General features: G+C 39.5%; 1 protein-coding gene and 1 long non-coding RNA gene across 3 annotated transcripts; one reads left to right on the top strand and one right to left on the bottom strand.

The window, feature by feature from the left end:
• On the top strand, positions 1-4,420 carry LOC135464383 (uncharacterized). The gene is made up of 3 exons (XM_064741811.1): positions 1-214; positions 457-560; positions 3,353-4,420. Exons 1-3 carry the CDS (start codon positions 1-3, stop codon positions 3,803-3,805), a joined length of 771 nt encoding a protein of 256 aa, XP_064597881.1. The 3' UTR covers positions 3,806-4,420.
• Positions 4,421-7,371: 2,951 nt separating this feature from the next.
• LOC135464688 (uncharacterized) lies at positions 7,372-21,699 on the bottom strand. 2 transcript variants are annotated; one of them, XR_010443677.1, is made up of 6 exons: positions 21,624-21,699; positions 20,266-20,349; positions 19,844-19,963; positions 12,211-12,281; positions 9,334-9,929; positions 7,372-7,695 (listed from the first exon to the last, which is right to left on the bottom strand). It is a non-coding gene; the product is annotated as an uncharacterized LOC135464688 (long non-coding RNA). The 2 variants fall into 2 exon arrangements; XR_010443678.1 differs by lacking the exon at positions 21,624-21,699 and adding an exon at positions 21,415-21,616.
• Positions 21,700-22,041: the final 342 nt, after the last annotated feature.

The following is a 22,041-nucleotide window of genomic DNA, read 5'->3' as shown; positions in this document are numbered from 1 at the left end:
ATGGTTGAGGAAAGCAAACCTATGCTGCTGAATCCAGAAGACCGCAATCACCCCGCAGAAGAAACAACCAACAACGATAGCGTTCATGAATGTGACATTGCCTCTACTGAACGTCCAGATGTCCATCCTACACAAGAAGAGACGACGCACAATACTGCTAGTGAACAAGACAGTTATAACTCTGGTGATAACACAGCACCTGATCCAACTACAGGTAAGAATGTTCCTTTCTTCTAATAAATGTATGAATATTTTTTACATACTGATAAGAATACCAAACTTTTCTGACAGCATTAAGCTTGCCTTTCGTTAAAAAGATATGAATATTTTTGCCTTTTCATAAGAATATAAGAATATCACTAGCTTGTGGTACATTTCACTTTTCAGGGCAAGATTTTATGTCAATCACAGTATTTTAATTTCATGTGGTTAGAGTTTGTGATGTTTGTGTTCCAGAGGCTTCCTCATCTGCCGGGGCAGTTGAGGGAAATCCTGCGATGAAGGGATGTATCAACGTGTGGAACATTCACTATGGAGACAATGTACATGTACATAATTATGTAAGTACCTTTGTTGTTTATCATAGATACATGTATATACCCTTGGGTTTTAATGTCGTACTTAGACATGACACCCTGCTCAATCCCATTATACTGACACCAGGCCAACCAGTCCCAACCAGTTCCCGTGTTCAGTGCTGTGGGCTAAGCGCGGAAGCAGCTAGTACCATTTTTAAAGTCTTCGGTATGACCTGACCTGGGTTTGATCCCATGGCTTTGAGGCAGACGCTCTAACCATTAGGCCACCAAAGCGGTTACTTCTTCTTAGGTGGATGGTTTTATACCCAGTGCATTCCCCTTTCCTCTACCCATGAAACCAAGTGCCGTAATAGACACGGTAGAAGTGAAATTTTTTTTTTAGCAAGGCATTAAAGAATAATCAAATAAATAAATAAATTTTACAAGTATAAACTGTAAAATAGAGTGGAAAAGCTTGGAAATATTAAAGCACTATATGGGCTTCCGTGGCTGAGGTGGTGTGCATGCCAGCATGGCACAGTCATTCAGGAGCCTCTCAGTAATATGGTCACTGAGTTCAAGTCCAGCTTTTGTGCTGGTCTCCTCTCCGGTCATTTGTGGGAGTTAGATTCTGTCAGATTTCCCGCGCTCAGTCCGGGTTTCTCCCCCCATAATGCTGACTTCCTCTACGGCTGTGTGTGGGAGGGTTTGCCAGCAACATGCGGATGGTCCTGGGTTTTGTTCAGGCTTTGCCTGGGTTTCCCCCACTATAATGCTGACCACCGTCGTCTGTGCTCATGCTGGCTTCCTCTCTGGCTGTATGTGGGAGAGTTTGCCAGCAACGTGCGGATGGTCCTGGGTTTTGTTCAGGCTTTGCCTGGGTTTCTCCCACTATAATGCTGACCACCATCGTCTATGCTCATGCTGGCTTCCTCTCCGGCTGTACGTGGGAAGGTCTGGCAGCAACGTGCGGATGGTCCTGGGTTTTGTTCAGGCTTTGCCTGGGTTTCCCCCACTGTAATGCTGACCACTATCGTCTATGCTCATGCTGGCTTACTCTGCTTCTGTACGTGAGAAGGTCTTGCAGCAACCTATGGATGGTCCTGGGTTTTGTCCAGGCTCTGGCAGGGTTTCTCCCCACATAATGACCACTGTCGTCTGTGCTCATGCTGGCTTACTCTCCGGCTGTACGTTTCTCCCACTGTATGTGGGTTTCTCCCCACATAATGCTGACCACCGTCGTCTGTGCTCATGCTGGCTTACTCTCCGGCTGTACGTGGGAAGATCTGGCAGCAACCTGTGGATGGTCCTGGGTTTCGTCCAGGCTCTGGCAGGGTTTCTCCCACTGTAATGCTGACCACCATCGTCTATGCTCATGCTGGCTTCCTCTCCGGCTGTATGTGGGAGGGTTTGCCAGCAACATGCGGATGGTCCTGGGTTTTGTTCAGGCTTTGCCTGGGTTTCCCCCACTATAATGCTGACCACCGTCGTCTATGCTCATGCTGGCTTCCTCTCCGGCTGTACGTGAGAAGGCCTTGCAGAAACCTATGGATGGTCCTGGGTTTTGTCCAGGCTCTGGCCGAGTTTCTCCCACTGTAATGCTGACCACTGTCGTCTATGCTTATGCTGGCTTACTCTCCGGCTGTACGTGGGAAGATCTGGCAGCAACCTGTGGATGGTCCTGGGTTTTGCCCAGGCTCTGGCCGGGTTTCTCCCACTGTAATGCTGACCACCGTCGTGTAAGTGAATTTCTTGAGTACAGTGTAAACCCCCGTTCAAATAAATAAATCAATACTGTAATTCTTCAACCTTTTCATATGTTTGCAGAGTGTTTATTCATGCATATTCTGAAGGCATTATTCTCTAAAGACTCTGATAAAATTATACCTAAAGCCTTAAAATTGCCCAATGCAACCAATATAGATTTGTCTCAAAAATCAAATTATAAATATGCTTTTTTGTGCTGAATTTTGCTCTTTCATATGCGAAAAAGTTGAGGAATTAGGCTACAGCTGCTGTAAGAAACCTATAAAGGAAATAGTTCTAATTTTCTGGTACAGTGCTGCGTGGTAGTTCAAAACTATTTTGGGTGGTATCTCAAAAAGGGTTTGCGTACACTTACAGCACAAGAACAAAAACTAGGGAATATTCCATCATTGATTCCCCGTGTGCATGTTTTGGTTGTAATTTCTGCAAATCACAAACCACAATGCTGGCCACCGTCAGAAGGGGTGGTGTCCTCCATGGCTCAGTTGGCTAGCGCAGCGTAATGACCTAGGAGCCTTTCACCAATGTGGTCGCTGTGAATTCAAGTCCAGCTCATGCTGGCTTCCTGTCCGACCGTATGTGGGAATGTCTGCCAGCAGCCTCCCACTGGCTGTACCTGGCTTCCTCCCACAATAATGCTGGACGCCGTCGTATAAGTGAAATATCTTTGAGTACGGCATAAAACAACAATCAAATAAATAAATAAATAAAACAGTCTGAAGGCAGCCACATAAAAGACCGTTCATATAAATAAATAGAGTAAGTTACAAAATTGATGACTATATGTCTTTTGTGTATTGTTATCCTTGTTGAGCGAAATGATAAAGTACAGGTATGTAATGTATATTGTGCTGAGGTTTTGTATTCATGTTACTCCTACAGGTTGGTTCTTTGTTCTTGACTCTAATTTAGACTAGGCAGAGTCTCAGAGCATTTTTTGCCAAATTTTTTGGGGTTGTCGATTTCTATAATTGGATCTGTATTATTAAAGATTAATCTAATATTTCATAAACAAAGGAGATTTAAGGTAGTCTGAATTCATGCTACTTTTTACGGTCTTATTTCAGGACATACCGCAATCTCAGTCATTGCCATGTGATAGCATGCCAGACGATACAGAGGACACCGGGAACAGTGAAAATGTCCCAGAGGAAAGCAATGTTGGCGACAATGCTGATGAACTGAACGTTGCACAAAACAGAGCTACACGTCTAGACGAGATGGAAACAGATTCTGCTGGGGAAAACTCACTGAGGCCAGAGCCTGAAGGGGAAGTGTCCTCTGACAATAGAGATACATATGAGCAAACCGAACCAAAGACTGTGTATCCATTTACAACTGCCGAATGTGAGCAAACGGAACCAAAGGCTCTTTGTTCTTCTACATCTGACGAATGTGAGCAAACGAAACCAAAGACTCTGTATCCATCTACATCTGATGAATGTGAGCAAACGGAACCAAAGGCTATGTGTTCTTCAAAAGCTGATGAACGTGTACAGACAGAACCGAAGACGATGTGACGAGTCAATTAAATTTGACCAAAAGGTGTAGTTGGGGTCATGTCAATCCCCGTGTCTGTCCGTCCGTCCGTTAACAACCGACTCTTAACTGTACTGTCTCAGGGTTCATATTTAGCTTGAAAATGTGATATCTCTGAAACCACTCTTCCAAATGCAGAGATATTTTATAAGTCGTTTCTATGTTATAGATTGTGGTCAGCACAAACGACCTTTGACCTATTTTCTGAAGCGACTTTATATTCACTAAATGTTCCCTAAAAACAAAAGTCCAGCTATTTAAAAAAAAAAATAAAAAAAAAAAATGAAACATTAAAGTTGGACCCTATGCCTACATGTATCTACATTAAGCCTCCTCCTCTGGCTTTTTCTTGTAGTACGCCTGGCTGAATGAGAAAGTCTAATTCGACTGCAACCAAGTCCTCCTTTATCAAAGTGCGTTTTTGACGAGATCTGGCCTTGACTTCGATCGATATATTTTGTAAATCTGTGCCATTTTTAGGCCATGTAGGCCTATATAACTTGGCAGTATCCTGCATTGTGTTACTGCAGCCGCAAGTCACGCTTGGAATAATCTCAAAATTAGTTGTAAAAGCATAGCGATCATCTCCTGTGGTCTGTGTTGTACACATAGAGAAACCACCGAATGTACGGCCGTTACGTCACAGACGTGGGTCGATCGTTGTGGAGTAGACTTTCTAATGTTTGATCATCAAATTCTAGCGTTTTGCTTACATATTTAGTTTGTTATTACAAATTCAAAACTGCTGAGGCAAATGCAATGAATGGCCGATTGGCTAATCTGCTTGCGCAACACAGTGACTCAAGAAACCGGTCACTAGTGCGGTCATCATGAACCAAGTCCATCCCATTCTCGATTCCTCTCCGATCTTACATGGGAAGGTCTGGCAGCAGCCTGTGGATGGTCAAGGTCTACCCCACCACAGTGCTAGCAGAGTACTTGAACTATTGAAATCTAGACAGAGCACATGAACTGTCAAGTTCTAGACTGAACATTTGGACTATAGCATTCTGAACTGAGCAGTTTGACGAATCATTTGATATTACAACTGGACACACTGTGCCGATAACGGACTCTCCTCGGTCTTTGCGTCTCATTCACTTGACCTGGAACTGTTGCATGTAGGCGATTGAGCGAGTTCATGGTACAAATTGGAGTGAGTTGTTGCTGAATGACTTGGGTGGTTGCCCTTCAACTGCTTGAAGGACATGACACATGGGTTTTCCATTATATTCTTATGGATGGGGAATTTTCTCGAATTTCATGCGATAATTGTTCAACTGGTCTAGGTAGCAATAAGCAGTTCACCGTGCTCTTCCATGTTGTCTGGCATGAAGTTTGATAAAGGCCACCTCCAGCTATAAATGATGTAGGTCACACGTGGAAAAGTGCCAGTTTATGTGGACCAAACGCACTATGGTGCAAGTGAAAAATGGCATGAAAAAAAAAAATGTGAAGAGTATGAATTGCAGCAGTAACGCTGGTATTCTTCTTACAGCCCATGTTCCGTTCTCTACGCTCGCTTTATAGCGATCGTAGGTAATTAGCAATGTTGTTCTAAGGGACATAACTCTTAGGTCTTACGCAGGAGGGGATCCCCAACATGTGCGTTGACGCTGAGTGAAACGATTGTTCTGATTGGTTGATCGGGAGGATGAGACTGGTTGTCCGCCATCTTCCATTAAAAGTTCTATGCCATCTAAATAATTTGTCTCGTTTCGTCTGCGTTACAGCCCTCCATTGCGCCAGACCATAGGAAGGGCAACACCACCACTATGCAAGTTTGGAGTTGGAGAGACGCACGTAGGGTTGTTTAGGCTTAGTCTCACCACGTGTGTCCTTACACGGAACTATTTAATCAGCACTCACCACAAAATTGTTTCAGATTTTATGTTAGAATCATGTCGGTGATATTTCAGATAAAGAGAATGCATGTGTGGAAGATATTTTCAGAAACAAAGGTTGAGAAGGATTGTTGGCTTTTTCTGACATCACTTCCTGTGATGACCTGCAAGGTTTCTGTACAAAATTTGCAAGTATGGGCAGTGATGTAAGACGAACATAGATAGCGATGCATGCGCGTAAAGGCGTATTTAATGCTGGGCGATGCTGGCTTCCTCTCCGGCCGTACGTGGGAAGGTCTGCAGCAACCTGCGGATGGTCGTGGGTTTCCCCCGGGTTCTGCCCGGTTTCCACCCACCATAATGCTGACCGCCGTCGTATAAGTGAAATATTCTTGAGTACGGCAATAAAAAAAAAAAATGCTGGGCAAGCTGTGTTGGCTGATAATTGAGATAACCCATACAGGGTTGTTCAGGTATATTAGATCAAGTATCAGATCTGTAGGTAGATATATGTATGTATATGTTTTCAGTTACAAGGTTTATCAAGCACTAATTTTCAGACTGGTAACATCCGGGCTTAAATGACCTACACTTACATCATACACGACTGAGTAACAAAGAAGGAACAGGTGAACTGTTATTCACCTAATTACAAATATATTAATGAAGCACTGTGGTCCATCACATTATTACTTCCTGTATAAACTTTGACCCTTAACAGGTGCATTAAATAGTTGAACGTCACACTTATCAATCTTTCAGTCATTTGATGACAAGCAGTCATTAGGCGTGTGTACGTATACTGTGTCTTCTTTATGTAGGACGAGTCCATGCTGCCACTGAAGTATGCTGAAGACAGCAGGCATGACACCCCACCTAGTCCCATTATTCTGACACCGGGCCAACCTGTCCTGTTCCCTTGCTCTAACCTCTCAGTGCTAAACACCACGAGAGGCAGCAGTTCAGGATCTAACCTGGATCTACCAGAGACTTCAAAAATGGTACTTGTTGCTGCCTCTCGTGGTGTTTAACACTGAGAGGTTAGAGCAAGGGAACAGGACAGGTTGGCCCGGTGTCAGTATAATGGGACTAGGTGGGGTCCATATTGCTTAGCCCAAACACTGAACCATATTGACACCTATGTTGTTGGAACAGGGGAGGTAACCAGGGTTCAGGAGCTGGACTACAATATTGTGCCATGTTATAACCTTGAGTCATGCAATATTGTGCCATGTTATGTTATAACCTTGGGTCATGCAAGGGATGTTTTGACAAATGTCTGTATTCGTGTTTGCTGTTAATGGGAGAAAATGTAACAATAAGAGCTGTAACTGAACTGTTAAGTTCATGTCTGGGAGCTTGTTCATAGTGCCAGGCTGTAGTGCCTGCTCCACATTCCTTCCCACAAGTGGAAGTGATGGCTGTGATCCATATTAAGTATCCAAAGAAAGAAATTTAATGTTATATTTAAAAAAATAAGGTATTCAAACTTTTCTGTAGCTGTGATGAAATCCAGATATTATATCATTTATCTAATAAATAAATGAATGTTTCTTATGGTACCCGGTTTCTTTGTGAATATTATTGTTAAAGGATTATGTCCTGGTAAAATATGAAGCTTCGTTTAGATATCTTTGTATCAAAATTATAAAGCCAAAAAAAAAAAAAAAAGAAAAGAAAATAAACGAAAATAACAATCATGTCATAATGACTACCACTGTCTTGAGTTTCTCTTTCTCACTGCATGCATTGTTCCTGTTGATTTCAACATAACTTTAAAAGTTAGCAGGGTCCTGTATGGTAGTGATGGGTGTGCTAGTGCAGCACAGTGACACAGGAGTCTCTCAGCAGCCTTAGTAGCTGTGAGTTCAAGTCCAGCTCACGTTGGCTTCATCTGTGATCATACATGGGAAAGTTTATTCGCAACCCGCGGATGGTCGTGGGTTTTCCACTGGGCTCTGTCCGGTTTCCTTCCACCATAATGCTGGCCAACTGGCCAACGTCATACAAGAGAAATATTCTTGAGCCTGAAATAAAACAACAAACAAAAGACTTAATAGGAAAACAATATGACGTCAGTGCTATTCAGTGTACAGAGCAAAAGCTTTTTCAAAATGTATATTTAATTTCAAATATGAACCCATTAAGGAACCTGATGTTACATCACTTTCTTCATAAAATTTCCCCTATTTGTTTACTGGAACTGAAATGGTATTTTAAAAACAGTTAATATCTGTGAAATCAACTCTGAATAACAACCTTGGATCATTTTAAATTCAGTTTTAATGGAGTTTTAGCTGCTAGAATTTTTAAAAAAAGGTTTTGAAAAATACACTCAAAAAATCAACCTCGTTCAGAAAATTTTCAATTGCTTTTGTTTAATTTCTTGATAATAAAAGAAAATGTAGAAAAAAATTACTTGAAAGTATTTCTGGAAGTTCTCTGTTGCTTTCTATTTGAGGCACACATTATTCTTAACTTTATGTACCCTCTAAAAAGTGTTCAGTCATGACCCAGAAGATGTTGATTCTATGGAGCCTCAGGCCCCAGGGCAAGGCTCAGTTAATTGTAAGATGTGTTTGTGCTCTGTCCTGCCCTTGGGCACACAATTTTTACATTTCCCAGCTCTCATGAATTGTTTCATGGGACCTGAGTGACAGAAATATGGTCAGTATAGTCATTCAGTTTGCGTAGACCTCGTCGATTTATTTATCTCCCCCCCCCCTCCACCAACACACCCCCAAAAATTTTTTCACTTACAGCGATTTTACGACAATCAAGAAGTAATAAAAAGGTGAGAAAACATAAAAATGACATAGTTCTGATGAAAAAGTTCGTTGTAAATGAGTTCTTCAATATTTTGTGCTGGCTTCCTCTCTGGTCGTACGTGGGAAGGTCTTCTAGCAATCTGCGGATGGTCGTAGGTTTCATCCAGGCCCTGCATGGCTTCCTCCCACCATAATGCTGACTGCCGTTGAGTAACTGAAATATTCTTGAGTACGGTTAAAACATCAATAAAATAAATCAATCAATACTTTTTTTTATTTTTCTGTGAAGAGACAAAGACAAAATAATTTTGTATGGTGGTTATTTGGGACCAACTATGTTATCTGTGTAATATTAATGTTATAAATGAGGATGACACATTTTTAATAAATATATTTGCACTATAGCATTTGGTGTCAGCTAACAACCTGAATTTTGATCATATTTCTATTTTTAAATAATCATTATCATAATTTATTATCATAATTCACAATGACACTCCCCCCAGCTAAATGACCAATAGATGGGCAGGTGCTATATATTACTGACGAACAATAGGGCAGGTGCTATATATAACTGACCAATCGTAGGGCAGGTGCTATATATAACTGACCAATCATAATAAATAAATCAATATACCATATATACCATACATATGACCTAACTGTAGCACAAGTGCATTCTACAGCTATGGCACTGACTCGACACTTAACAAGCGTCTGAAAGCTAGGGAACAAACAGGCTACGTCAAACTGACGCGTTAACGAAGTGAGTGAGTGCTTGAGCTTTAACGTCCTATGTAACAATTTTTCAGTCATATGACCATGAAGGAATCCTTAGAGTGCAGGACGCATTTTCAACGCTCTTTTATCTAGTGGTGCTTCACTGAGATGACTTACCTGAAACAAATAAGCCGCCCCGCCCGAGCCATTATACTGATACGGGTCAACCAGTCGTTGCACTATCCCCTTCATGCTGAACGCCAAGAGACTCGACTGTGACCTAAAATTTGGGCCATCACAAAAATTGTGCCTTATTCTGAGAGTTCTATTAATGTTAGAAGGGTGTTTTGGGGATTGTTTGGAAGGTAGGACAATATCCTAAAGGAATACGTAAGTTATCGCACCAAAAGTAATATCTGACAACATTTATTTTCCTCTAAAAATAAACTTTTGGGGGTAAAATTTTACGTCATTAACCTCTATGTAATACATATTACACAATTTAAATATTATCTCTTTCTGCCTACATTTTAACAAGCGTGCAAGAGCTTTGCCATTTCTGCATTGATGAGCTCGTACTATCATGCACACAGTACATTTAAGTCTGTGAAAGGTGTATGATGCATTTCTGTATGAGGTCTTGGATTGACGGCGAGCATTTTGCTTGAAGTTCCATGTTGTATGGAGCCCAAAATGGATCTTCCTGCTGTTAACATGAAGACAATGATGACAGTGTAAACTGTTCCACCACTTCAGAAAATGGAGTTGTCAATCTGCAAATAAATATAACAAATGTTAATGAGAAAATATATATTTGGCAGAGCTGCATGAAGAAAAGATTTTTCATCAGGCAAATCAAATACTAGTACTTCACAAGGAAAATCATACACGCATATGTGTTCCATACACACCGAATGCAAACTGTTGTTTGTGCAAACCAGAATGACAATTTGAACACGTGCTGTGCACTTGGTGTTGAAAGAATCCAAAGTATGTCTATACCGCAGGTAATGCCCCTCATTGAATTAATACCCATAATCAGGAGAAATTAAGAAAACATGACTGCTTTGATTCACAAAAAGTATACTTTTTGGTAACATCTACAACTGGAATGTGGTATTCCTCTTAAAGTAAGAGAAGGTTGTGGTTTCCTTCAGTCCGGTTTCCTCCCATCACAATACTGACTGACGTCATATAAGTGAAATATTCCTGAGCACGGCATAAAACACCAATCAAATACACAAAATAAATAAATCAGTTCTGTGATGTCAAAAATGACCTGTATACAATTAGATGAAGTTTTGCCTGATGAACTTGAATATCATTTCATTTTCTTTCTGCGATGCCCAGAGAATAGCAGCTAACACTCAAAAACTGCTGTGTTTCTCATTCTTAAAAGTCACACAACCAGGAACCATTGCTACGGTGAGGCTAAAAATTGGTAAGCATGTAGATAAACTAACGCTCTTTGTTGTAACTATTTTGCCACACTGGACAGTTTTGCCTTTTGTGCCGCCTTTGTGCCATAGTTTCTACACTGTCTGATTTAGTTTTGGCAATTTGACAAATTGTACTTTCTGCAAAACTGTTCTATGTGTTGCAGTTTTGGACAATGATTGTAAATATGCAAATATATAACCTGAAGTGACATCACTGAAACCAGAAGTGGGTATATCTCCTTATACTCCTATATTTAGCACATGTAACACCCCAGTATGGCGTAAAACACCAATGAAATAAATAAAGGTAACATTCCATCAGTTGATGCTATTTGGAAACAAAAAAACATGCAATGTGTGTATGAGCAAATTGGGTAATGTGACTTGTTGGCCATCTTGAATTTAGTGTAAAACCTTTAATAGCATACTAGTCCATTTATGTCGCTAAAATTTGTGAAAATGTGAAAATATTTTTAGGATTTCTGCAACCCGTTATTAGATAATATTACATACAACTACGCTATCTGATGAATTTTGAGATGCTGATTACAGGTCATCAGAAGCTGGCAGTTTTATTTTACCAGAAGTGGAAAAAATACAATAAAAAATAACTGAAAATGGATCTTTTGAAACTAGGCATATGAAGGGTTGATACACTGGTAGCTGACACAGACTGGAGCAAAGAAAGTATAATAAACCTTCAAATTTGTTTGTCAACTACAATTGTAAGTATGGTAGATTAAAGAAAACAAAAGAAGAATACAATGAGAAAATAGGAAAAAAAGGGAATATGTCCCCTCAATTGATAAAGATTTTTAAAAAATTGCTCATTAAAGTAACTGGTGTGCATGAAATGTGGACTTGAAATATTCCTGTCATTGGATGCTATGTTTTGACTCACACTATGTTTATCAGTACTGGGGCAAGTATCTGAGTATAAGTGGCCTTCAACCTAAAGGCTACTGGACAGTTACTTCTTGTAAACGTTATTTATACTGTAGATACTATGCTGAATCTACTCATTCCCCTGTCTGGGTGTTGTGCACACAACCTTTGGTGATTACCAGAACCCTGAAGTATTTACAATATCTACACTCACAGAGCTTTGTTGAGTAAGCTTGGATGGGTGAGGTATATGTACGATAAATGTACCCTTTAGGGGCAAATTATATGAATGGAATTAATAAAACTAACCTGCTAGGACAGTGGCCAAATATGATGAAATTCATGAATATTTGTAATTCAACCTGTAATGACAGCTACTACAATAAAAGAAACGAAAATGAATGAAATGAACTGAAATGAGCATGATTTATTATTATTTGTGTATTCTGTAGCTTTTATTATGTTTACTTTTTTTTTACCGTGCGTATTTATTTCTTTACTAACTTAACTCTTGCTTTCTGACATACTGATATGATGGCAGTAACTTTTACAGGTAGAGTAAACTGGAGAAAACCCATGTGTTGTCAAATGAGAGAGGGGAAAAACCTTTTGACTACATTAAAGGTTTTAAAGAAGCAAGTAGATGTGACTTTAAAGAACATTTATAACATTACCATAATTTATTTATATAAGTGGAGTTTAATACAGTACTCAAAAATATTTGACTTACATGATGGCAGCCAGTATTAAACCGGCAAAGCTTGGGGAAAACTCACGACCATCTACAGCTTGATGGCTGACCTTCAAAGATACGAATATAACATTAAGAATAAAGTTAACAGAATCAATAATATGCATGAAGTTGAAAAGTAATGCACTCTTCAAGGCCATATTTATGGCAAATTAAGATTAACACAACACACTAAATATGCAGCAATTATTCATGGAGTAAGCTGGATTTTAAACTTGATGTGAGGTTACACAAAATGAACACATGCAAATCAAATTTTATGAGAATGAGACAATGAGACCTGTGTGACAGACAGGTGGACAGTGCTGGGTGAGCAGACAGAATGACAAATCAAAATTAACATATGTTGCTGATTTGAAGAATGTGATTAATAAAAACAGGCCAGTCAGTGAAAACATGTAGCTGTCCTGATTGAGCAGTTCATAAAACTGTATAGTGTTAAGTGAGATATGTTCAAATACTGCCATCTAAACCAAAATAAAGCAGAACAACACTGTCACATACAGATATTATTCATACATTAGATCGCATTAAGACACCGCAATTAAATCCACAAGAAAAGCCAAACTTATGACGTAGTGTAATAAATATGACTGTTTAATATATACATAAACATTGCACAGCAGGGACATACATGTTATCTTTATTTATTTATTTGATTGGTGTTTTACGCTGTACTCAAGAATATTTCACTTACACAACGGCAGCTAGCATTATGGTGGGAGGAAACCAGGCTATACATGTTATAAAATTGTAAATTGTTGCAGTGGTAAGAGATGTAAGTGCGAGAAGTGGTCTTTATATGTAAATCTCAAACTGAATTTATCAATCCGTGCACTATGGGTGGATATTGTAATGCTGTGAATGGCTGTGCTATGGTAGTAAGAGACCCTGTGAGTTCAACCACTAGCTGGCTGGGGCAGTATTCGATATACATCGCTACACGAGACTGGCTATCTGTGTACTGTGGGTGGCCACCGCAATCCTATTATTGGATGAGCCAATACTCAGCTGACAACAGATGCCAACTCTTGGGGTATGACATAAGCCGATTAGCACGTTTAGTTGACAGGAAAGATGTATACAAAACATTTACGGCAAAGCATGCTGGATGTTGAGAGACATAACATTTTTCAACCTCTATGCAAATGACGTGAAAATTATGCATGATGCAGATGTATTGAAGTTTTTATAAATATTGGTGCAGCGCTTTAGAAGAGTAACATGGAACATGACAGGAAGATTTTTTTTTTTTTTTTTTTTTTTTTTGATTGGTGTTTTACGCCGTACTCAAGAATATTTCACTCATACGACGGCGGTCAGCATTATGGTGGGTGGAAACCGGGGGAAACCCACGACCCATCCGCAGGTTGCTGACAGACCTTCTCACGTACGGCCGCCAGCATGAGCTGGACTTGAACTCACAGCGACCGCATTGGTGAGAGACTCCTGGGTCATTACGCTGCGCTAGCGCTTTAACCGACTGAGCCACGGAGGCCCCTGACAGGAAGATGGACAGACAGCCATGCTGATTACAGTATGCAACAAGGCGTTTAACCTGAAAGACCACACAATGACAAATGAGAGACCACACAATGATAACTGAGAGACCACACAATGGCAACTGGGAGACCACACAATGACAAATGAGAGACCACACAATGACAACTGAGAGACCACACAATGACAACTGAGAGACCACACAATGACAGCTGAGAGACCACACTATGACAACTGAGGGACCACACTATGACAACTGAGAGATCACACAATGACAATTGGGAGACCACACAATGACAACTGAGAGACCACACAATGACAACAGAGAGACCACACAATGACAACTGAGAGACCACATAATGACAACTGACAGACAACACAATGACAATTGGGAGAACACACAATGGCAACTGAGAGACCACATAATGACAATTGGGAGACCACACAATGACAACTGAGAGACCATGCAATGACAACTGAGAGACCACACCATGACAATTGGGAAACCACACAAAGACAACTGAGAGACCACACTATGACAACTGAGAGAAAACACTATCACAACTGAGAGACCACACTATCACAACTGAGAGACCACACCATGACAACTGGGAAACAATGCAATGACAACGGTGAGACCACACTATGACAACTGAGAGACCACACTATGACAACTGAGAGACCACACAATGACAACTGAGAGACCACACAATGACAACTGTGAGACCACACAATGACAATTGTGAGATCCCACAATGGTAACTGAGAGACCACACAATGACAACTGAGAGACCATACTATGGTAACTGAGAGATCACACAATGACAACTGAGAGACCACATTATGGTAACTGAGAGACCACACAATGACAACTGAGAGACCATACTATGGTAAATGAGAAAACACACAATGACAACTGAGAGACCACACAATGACAACTGAGAGACCACACAATGACAATTGTGAGATCCCACAATGGTAACTGAGAGACCACACAATGACAACTGAGAGACCATACTATGGTAACTGAGAGATCACACAATGACAACTGAGAGACCACATTATGGTAACTGAGAGACCACACAATGACAACTGAGAGACCACATTATGGTAACTGAGAGACCACACAATGACAACTGAGAGACCATACTATGGTAAATGAGAAAACACACAATGACAACTGAAAGACCACACTATGACAACTGAGAGACCACACTATGGTAACTGAGAGACCACACTATGGTAACTGAGAGACCACACTATGGTAACTGAGAGAGCACACAATGACAACTGAGAGACCACACTATGGTAACTGAGAGACCACACTATGGTAACTGAGAGACCACACTATGACAATGGGGAGACCACACTATGGTAACTGAGAGACCACACTATGGTAACTGAGAGACCACACTATGACAACTGAGAGACCACATAATGACAACTCATAGATCCCACAATGACAACTGAGAGACCACACAATGGTAACTGAGAGACCACACAATGACAACTGAGAGACCACACTATGGTAACTGAGAGACCACACTATGGTAACTGAGAGACCACACAATGACAATTGAGAGACCACACAATGATAACTGAGAGACAACACTATGGTAACTGAGAGACCACACAATGACAACTGAGACCACACAATGCCAACTGAGAGACCACACAATGACAACTGAGAGAGCACACGACAACTGAGAGACCACACAATGACATACTTACAATATTTCTACATTCATCCTAGACACCAACAGATTGCATATGCATTATATAACATGTTCTTGTAAATGTGCCAAAATACAGTAAATTGGCCTTTCCCAAATTGTGAAGCCCTGTACATAATCTATTTATTAAGACAGCTCAACATTTTCAGCATACATACAGTGCATATATAGTCCCTTTCACTCAGCAATTTTGAACTTTACAGCTGTATCAGTTTTCTGTCACGAGACCTACAAATATGAAGGGGGGGGTGGGAATTGCAAATTTCTGATTTTTGATCGCAATTTGCTACATAACTACATCTTACAGGGAAAAATTAAGACAAAATTCATGACCAGGATGTCAAATTACGTCAGACAGCATGTCTAGAATACTGAAGTTCAAAAAATACAAAAAAAAACAAAACAAAACATGCGATATCACTTCTGCTGCATCATGTAAAACCTAATTTGCATAAGCATTGCATTCTTTCTTCCAAATAGTCTCCAGGGAACGCTTGTTATGTGAGCTAAATTTCAAGTCAATCGGACATAGTGTTCTGGAGAAAATGACTCTCAAACATTTTCATATCAACCTTATATGGCCACAACATCACATGACTTGAGGACACCCAAATCTTTACTCGTAAGAGCACATCTCCAGGTCTGTCACCCACCTAAGTTTCACGCATTTCTGTCGAGCCTCTTTAGCTTAGAAGTTTTTCAATTTTGAAAATTTCCGATTTCCAGAAAATCACTTCCGGTTATGTAAAATTTGTCTGCTTGCCCTGGAATGATGTTACGTCGTAAAATTGGTTTAGCAGATATACCCACTTCCGGTTTTGATGATGTCACATCCGGTTTTGCAAAAATTGCATTTTCAGAATCAGTGTCTAAAACTGTGTCAGACAGGACTATTTGCAGGACATCATCTGAACAAGTGTAGAAATTATTAGCTAAAAATGGAATTTGAGGTCATGACAATTTCACCCAATAGCGAGCTTGTACAATTTTCAGCCAAGAAAGTTCTTGTTCTCAAACTTAACAAACCTAGGCTTTGTACACTTTCAGTTTAAATTTCAGCTCAGTTGCATCGGCCCTTCTGGAGAAAAAGATTTTTTGAGGTTTTCATCAAAATCCAAGATGGTCGCCAAGTCACGTGACTTGAATGGAGGAGAAATGTATAATGCTAAGGATATTAAAGCCAGTGTCTTGCAAGGCTGGCTCCATATTGGGGCCTTTACTTTTTATACTATACATAAATGAACTACCATTATTCCCAAGACAGTGGCAATTCTACTGACAACTTTGCTGACGACACAACTACATACTGCTCCTCAGGTAATGTGTCTGACGCTGAGCACCATATAAACAGCAGTATGGACGGCATTACAGACTGGTGCAACAAAAACCTCCTGTTCATTAATCCCCAAAAATCTGAATACATTACACTGGTCTCCAGTTAATCAACAATGTTCCTTTCTGCTTGATGGAAGTAAACTTGAATGAGTCAGCATTGTTAAACTTCTTGGTATTTATATTGATGGACATCTTTCCTGGAACACACAAATCAAAAAGGTGTGTAAAAAGATTTCTAAATTGTTACGGATTCTATGCAGGAAGAGAGCTCTTCTAACACATTAATAGCGTGATATTTTCTACCAATCTTATTTTCTTCCTCACTTTGATTATTGCTGTTCAGCATGGGGAAACTGTTCAATAAAACACAGAGAAAGGATAGCCAAGCTAGAGAAAAGAACTTCTTGTTCAGTTCTACAAGAAAGCATAAACACATCTGAAAAAACTTTGCTGGCAGGACTAAAATGGATGCATTTTAATAAAAGGGTAAACTATGAAATTGATTGCATAACTCATCTGTCCAAACTATATTAAACAACTTTTCCCTCCAAATAAACAGCTGTACAATACTGTTATTAGATGAACACAACATGATGTCCATTTGCCTAAAGGCAGGGCAAATTACATGACAAAAAGTTTTACATGTATAGGCATCAAACTATGAAAGAAACCCCTTCCCTATCAAGTTTTCAATCATGCTACTTAAAATTACAGACACCAACTGAAATGTACATGTATGCATGCATGCCTTCAATGTATATATCATCTAGATAATATCCCATCTCTCTTAACTTTACTTGTTCAGAATCTAAATGTAATATGTTCAAACTTAAAACGTACTTTCTTTTTTATTTCTTTGTTTTATTTTTTTTATACTTTGATGTATTATTATTATTACTGTAGAAAACCTCTTCGTAAGACTACATCCCTGTGACACTGTTCACGCATGTGCGTTGTTCAAACCAAACAGGGGATGGGAAAGGGGCCATCTTCCACTCATTGGGCTTGTTCTCTGTACATGTGTGTCAGTGTTGCAGCCAGCAGGAGGGCAGGAAACAGTAGGTAATGGGCCGTCTCACTACCCTACTTCTCCTGCTAGTTGGGACAGTTGCAGGGACAGTTGCAGGGACAGCACTATTGGTTGTGTTGTTGAGTGTGTATGTATGAATGTATGTCACTTTTCAAAATACACAATGCTTTCTTTTGTTTTATAAATACTGATGTATTTTTTTTTATGTATTTTAATCTTTTCATATGTTTCCTACATACTGTTTTCTCTGTGAAGGCCTTGGGAAAGAACAGTTTCATTGGAAATTGACCAAGCTACCTTCAATAAATAAAGATATTATTATTATTATATTATTAATATGTGTGGGGAGGAACCAAGGGAGATAACTGCATTAAAAACAGTGTTTTGTGAGTGACAATTTTGAACTTATTGCTAGCCCTACAATCAGGCAACGTGCGGCTTTTAGCCTTGGATAATCCAGCCACTTGCTGAGTAACAAGGCTGAGGCTGCTAACGGGGCCATTAGTAAAGGAGTTCCCAAAAACAAACTTTTCTCTCGAAATTTTGAAGAGAGAACTGGAATGCTGTCAACGAATAGCCACATCTGTGATGAAACAGTGAGAATTGACATCAGTGCCCATAACAAAAAGTTCAAATGTTGCACAAGGACTTTATAAATGGCAGTTTCGAGACAAAAGAGCACGACTTTGAAAGAAAATGAAAATGAAAATGTAGCAATAGAGAGCCGAAAGTGTGCGGCAAACCAAAAGGATATGTCCAAGCCTGTTGTACAAATGAGGGGGAAGCCAAAAGTGCTTACAGACAATACATATTATAATATCAGGTACCTTAAATAAACTGCAATTTCAGGTAAGAAATTCTGCAATGAGGGATACTCCGATATACATCTAGAGTATGGTTTTAAAAGTGTCCATGAAATAAAATACATAAAATGATATTTACTCATATAAATGAATTGCCAAACAAAAAAACAGTACATGTATGATACCAAGTGTAGTATGTAAATATGTATACTTGGGTTTAACGTCATACCTAACAATTTTTCAGACATATGATCACGAGGAGTGGCAGGGTGTGTACATCCCGCCACTTAAGTGTAATGCCACAAAACATCTCATGCAGTGACATTACACTGACACTGGGCCCAACCACTTATGTTTACTTTCTGTAACCTGTCAGTGCTGAGCGTCAAACAAGGCAGCAACAAGTACCAAGTGTAAAATGTTTGGTATGACTTGACCTGGCTTTGTCCCCAGGACTGGTGTCCTGACATCGAGGAGGACGCTGTAGCTACTAGGCCAGCGAAGCAGTCGCACAATGTGGAAATTCATGCTACAGACTGATATTGATATGTGTGAAACAGTTGATTAATTATTTATTTATTTTACCATGCTTACTGAAGACTCATTATGGTCGGAGGAAAACAGACAGAGCTAAACCCTCTGCCACAAAGGCCATTGTGAAATACTTAGGCCTGAACAACATACATTGTTATGGGAGACTCCAGGATGAGCTACACACAAGGTCTTAATGACAGTAAAACGCACTGTTGTCTTCTGTGACGTTGCAGTGCATGTGTACTTCACATATGTTACATGAGCACATATATCGTGATAACTGTGGCTTAATAAAAGAAAGAACACATGAGTTCATGATTTGGACTGTTTTGATTCAGGCGTGAAGGAGTTTTACGAGTTCCCCATTGATGCAATTAAGAAAATTTTTGAACAGAAAATAACAGCAGCAAAAAACATTAAAATGGATTAAAATACCCCAAAGAAATATGAAGATACTAGATATGACCCAGTTATTAATATGCATGCTGAAGGCTAATACATTAAATGGCATACCTGTATGACAAATACAGATAGCCAAAAATTTTTAAACCTAAATTGTTAAGATGGGTATTGATTACAGATGTACTTACAAGACAAACAACCTAACAAACTACGCGACATGTAAAAATGAACCACAAACAATATGAATGAATAGGTAAAAACAATTAAGTGACCACCCTCTGTATCAGTCAATGTTGAACTCTCCAAGGACATGTTTGCACAGCTCCACCACTTGTGAGCACTGAGTAGTTAGACACATCAGCTAAGAGAGGTCGGCTCCATATGAAGGGGATAACCTGTAACAAGAGTTCTTATTTTGTCACTCAAGAATTGGAAACACTGTTTAGACATTAAAATGATATTGGCAGCTGAATTACATGTGCATACAAAAAAATGATAAAATTGTAGAAAAAAAAATATGTGTGTAATAAATTGATTATTGGCTTAAGTAGTATGTAAAGTAAAACTCTGGGTTACAGCCAGGAAGCCAGGAAAGAAAACAGTGATAGAATACACAATATATAAGTGCTTAACATTACTAGACATAGTCAAACAACTATGTTTAAATTATACATACAAAAAAATAAAGTGTACAAACAAGCCTGAATTTTTGAAAATGTCCATCAATGTGACTGGAGAGTTGACAGTCTGAACTTCACAGCACATTTGGTGAGAGCGCACACTGAAACCGAAAACAATATGAATACTGGAGAAAGCTTGATATCAAGAAACTTGAGGGTAAATTTTATTGTTTGTCAGTGAAATTTATAGCAGATAACTGCCCATGGCAGCACATAACGAAATGAGAAATGAGAAGTGATTATTGCAAAATGGCTGTCATTTCCCCTTTGACCTTTATGAAACTTAATTTGAAAGCAATGCGTAATGGTAATTTTCTAACATAACTTAAAACTTATTTGCAGAATGCTGAGGTTGTTTCCAGTGAATTGAGATATCTGACAGCACATTACAGGTACAAGTGTGAAATACACAGAAAGTTTTCGTTTGGCCAGGATAAAATATGGTAGCCTGGATGTAATGTATGATAACAATACATCAATTTCAGAATTACCAATTTAGAGTGTACAATTTCCTTACATGTACATATGTAATGGTTGAAGGATTTCACTACATGGGTGACACAAGGATTCCAACTTGGGTCTCCGCAGCCCACGTCCAGCACTCTACCAACTGAGCTTAAGGGAAGTTCCTGCTAACTACTGCTAGTTTAAGCACTGGAAAGCTGCTCCCGTTACATAAATACACTGCTGTGAGACCCAGTTATCAAGGAAACATATGTTTGTTTACACAGACACTCAGAGCAGGACCTGGTGACCCACCCTGACTAATGCACCTTACATACAAGATTTGTAAGTTACCGTGCCAACATACATGTACTTAAACATGTGTTGATCACATTATTTATTTGATTCGTGTTTTATGTTGTGAACAAGTATTGAAAGCAAAAACTGAAACTGAAGTATAGTTGTGAAGGGCAGTGACTGCAGGAATATGCTATGTGTGTTGTTCATGAATTATAAATGAGTTAAATTATAATTACATAATTATAATTAAATTATCATTTAACTCTGCCACCCAACTGCGACCGAGGATTATACTGTCTTGTAATACTGCACACACGGATAAAATTGGGGGGACAGGAGTTACCAGTTAACTCCCCCTAGTGGCAAAACGGGGAACTACAGTAATTGCAGCACATGGAAAATCAGCATTTAGGTCCATTTACCTCTCTATTATTTATGACGTACTGGTCATTGCCAGAATCCCGAGTACTCGAAACTATGTATGAATGCTGAGTCCCATGCGGAATTTCAAGGTTTGAAATTCACATGTTTAAAGGCGAACCAAATGCAATTAAACGAGTTTTTCATGCTATAAGGTACATGCATTAATAAAAATATATTATTATTAAACTATAAATGCTCGGTACCATACCGGTACTGCACACTGGTACCTAATCTATTTCTGTACGTATGTTGTAAATAATACACACGTTGTTGTTGTTTCACCCGTTTCTACTTTGCCTTGAATTTGGTCTTTGTATTGTGGCATTTGATTGGTCGAATGGCGCCATGCCATACTTTGTAAGATATAATCTGATTGAGCCACGCACATCCGGCAGAAAGTGAAAGTAAGTAGGCAAGTGACTGAAAGTTAGTAGAAGGTTACATCAAATTGACGGGTTAACGAAGGAAGAATTAGAAGAACTAACTTCTGTGAATCGTTCAGGGGTGGTCGGTGTGTTGTTTCATGGCTATAAGTTGTTATTGGGTGACATACGTACCGTGCCCACGAACACACCATCGGCACGCAACCAAATTAACAGAGCTGGGGAAGTACCGTACCCGACAGA

Source organism: Liolophura sinensis, chromosome 4, assembly GCF_032854445.1.
Source record: "Liolophura sinensis isolate JHLJ2023 chromosome 4, CUHK_Ljap_v2, whole genome shotgun sequence".
In the NCBI taxonomy this organism is placed as follows: domain Eukaryota; kingdom Metazoa; phylum Mollusca; class Polyplacophora; order Chitonida; family Chitonidae; genus Liolophura; species Liolophura sinensis.
Note: the sequence above shows the minus strand (reverse complement) of the source record. Positions and strands in the feature narration are given on the sequence as shown.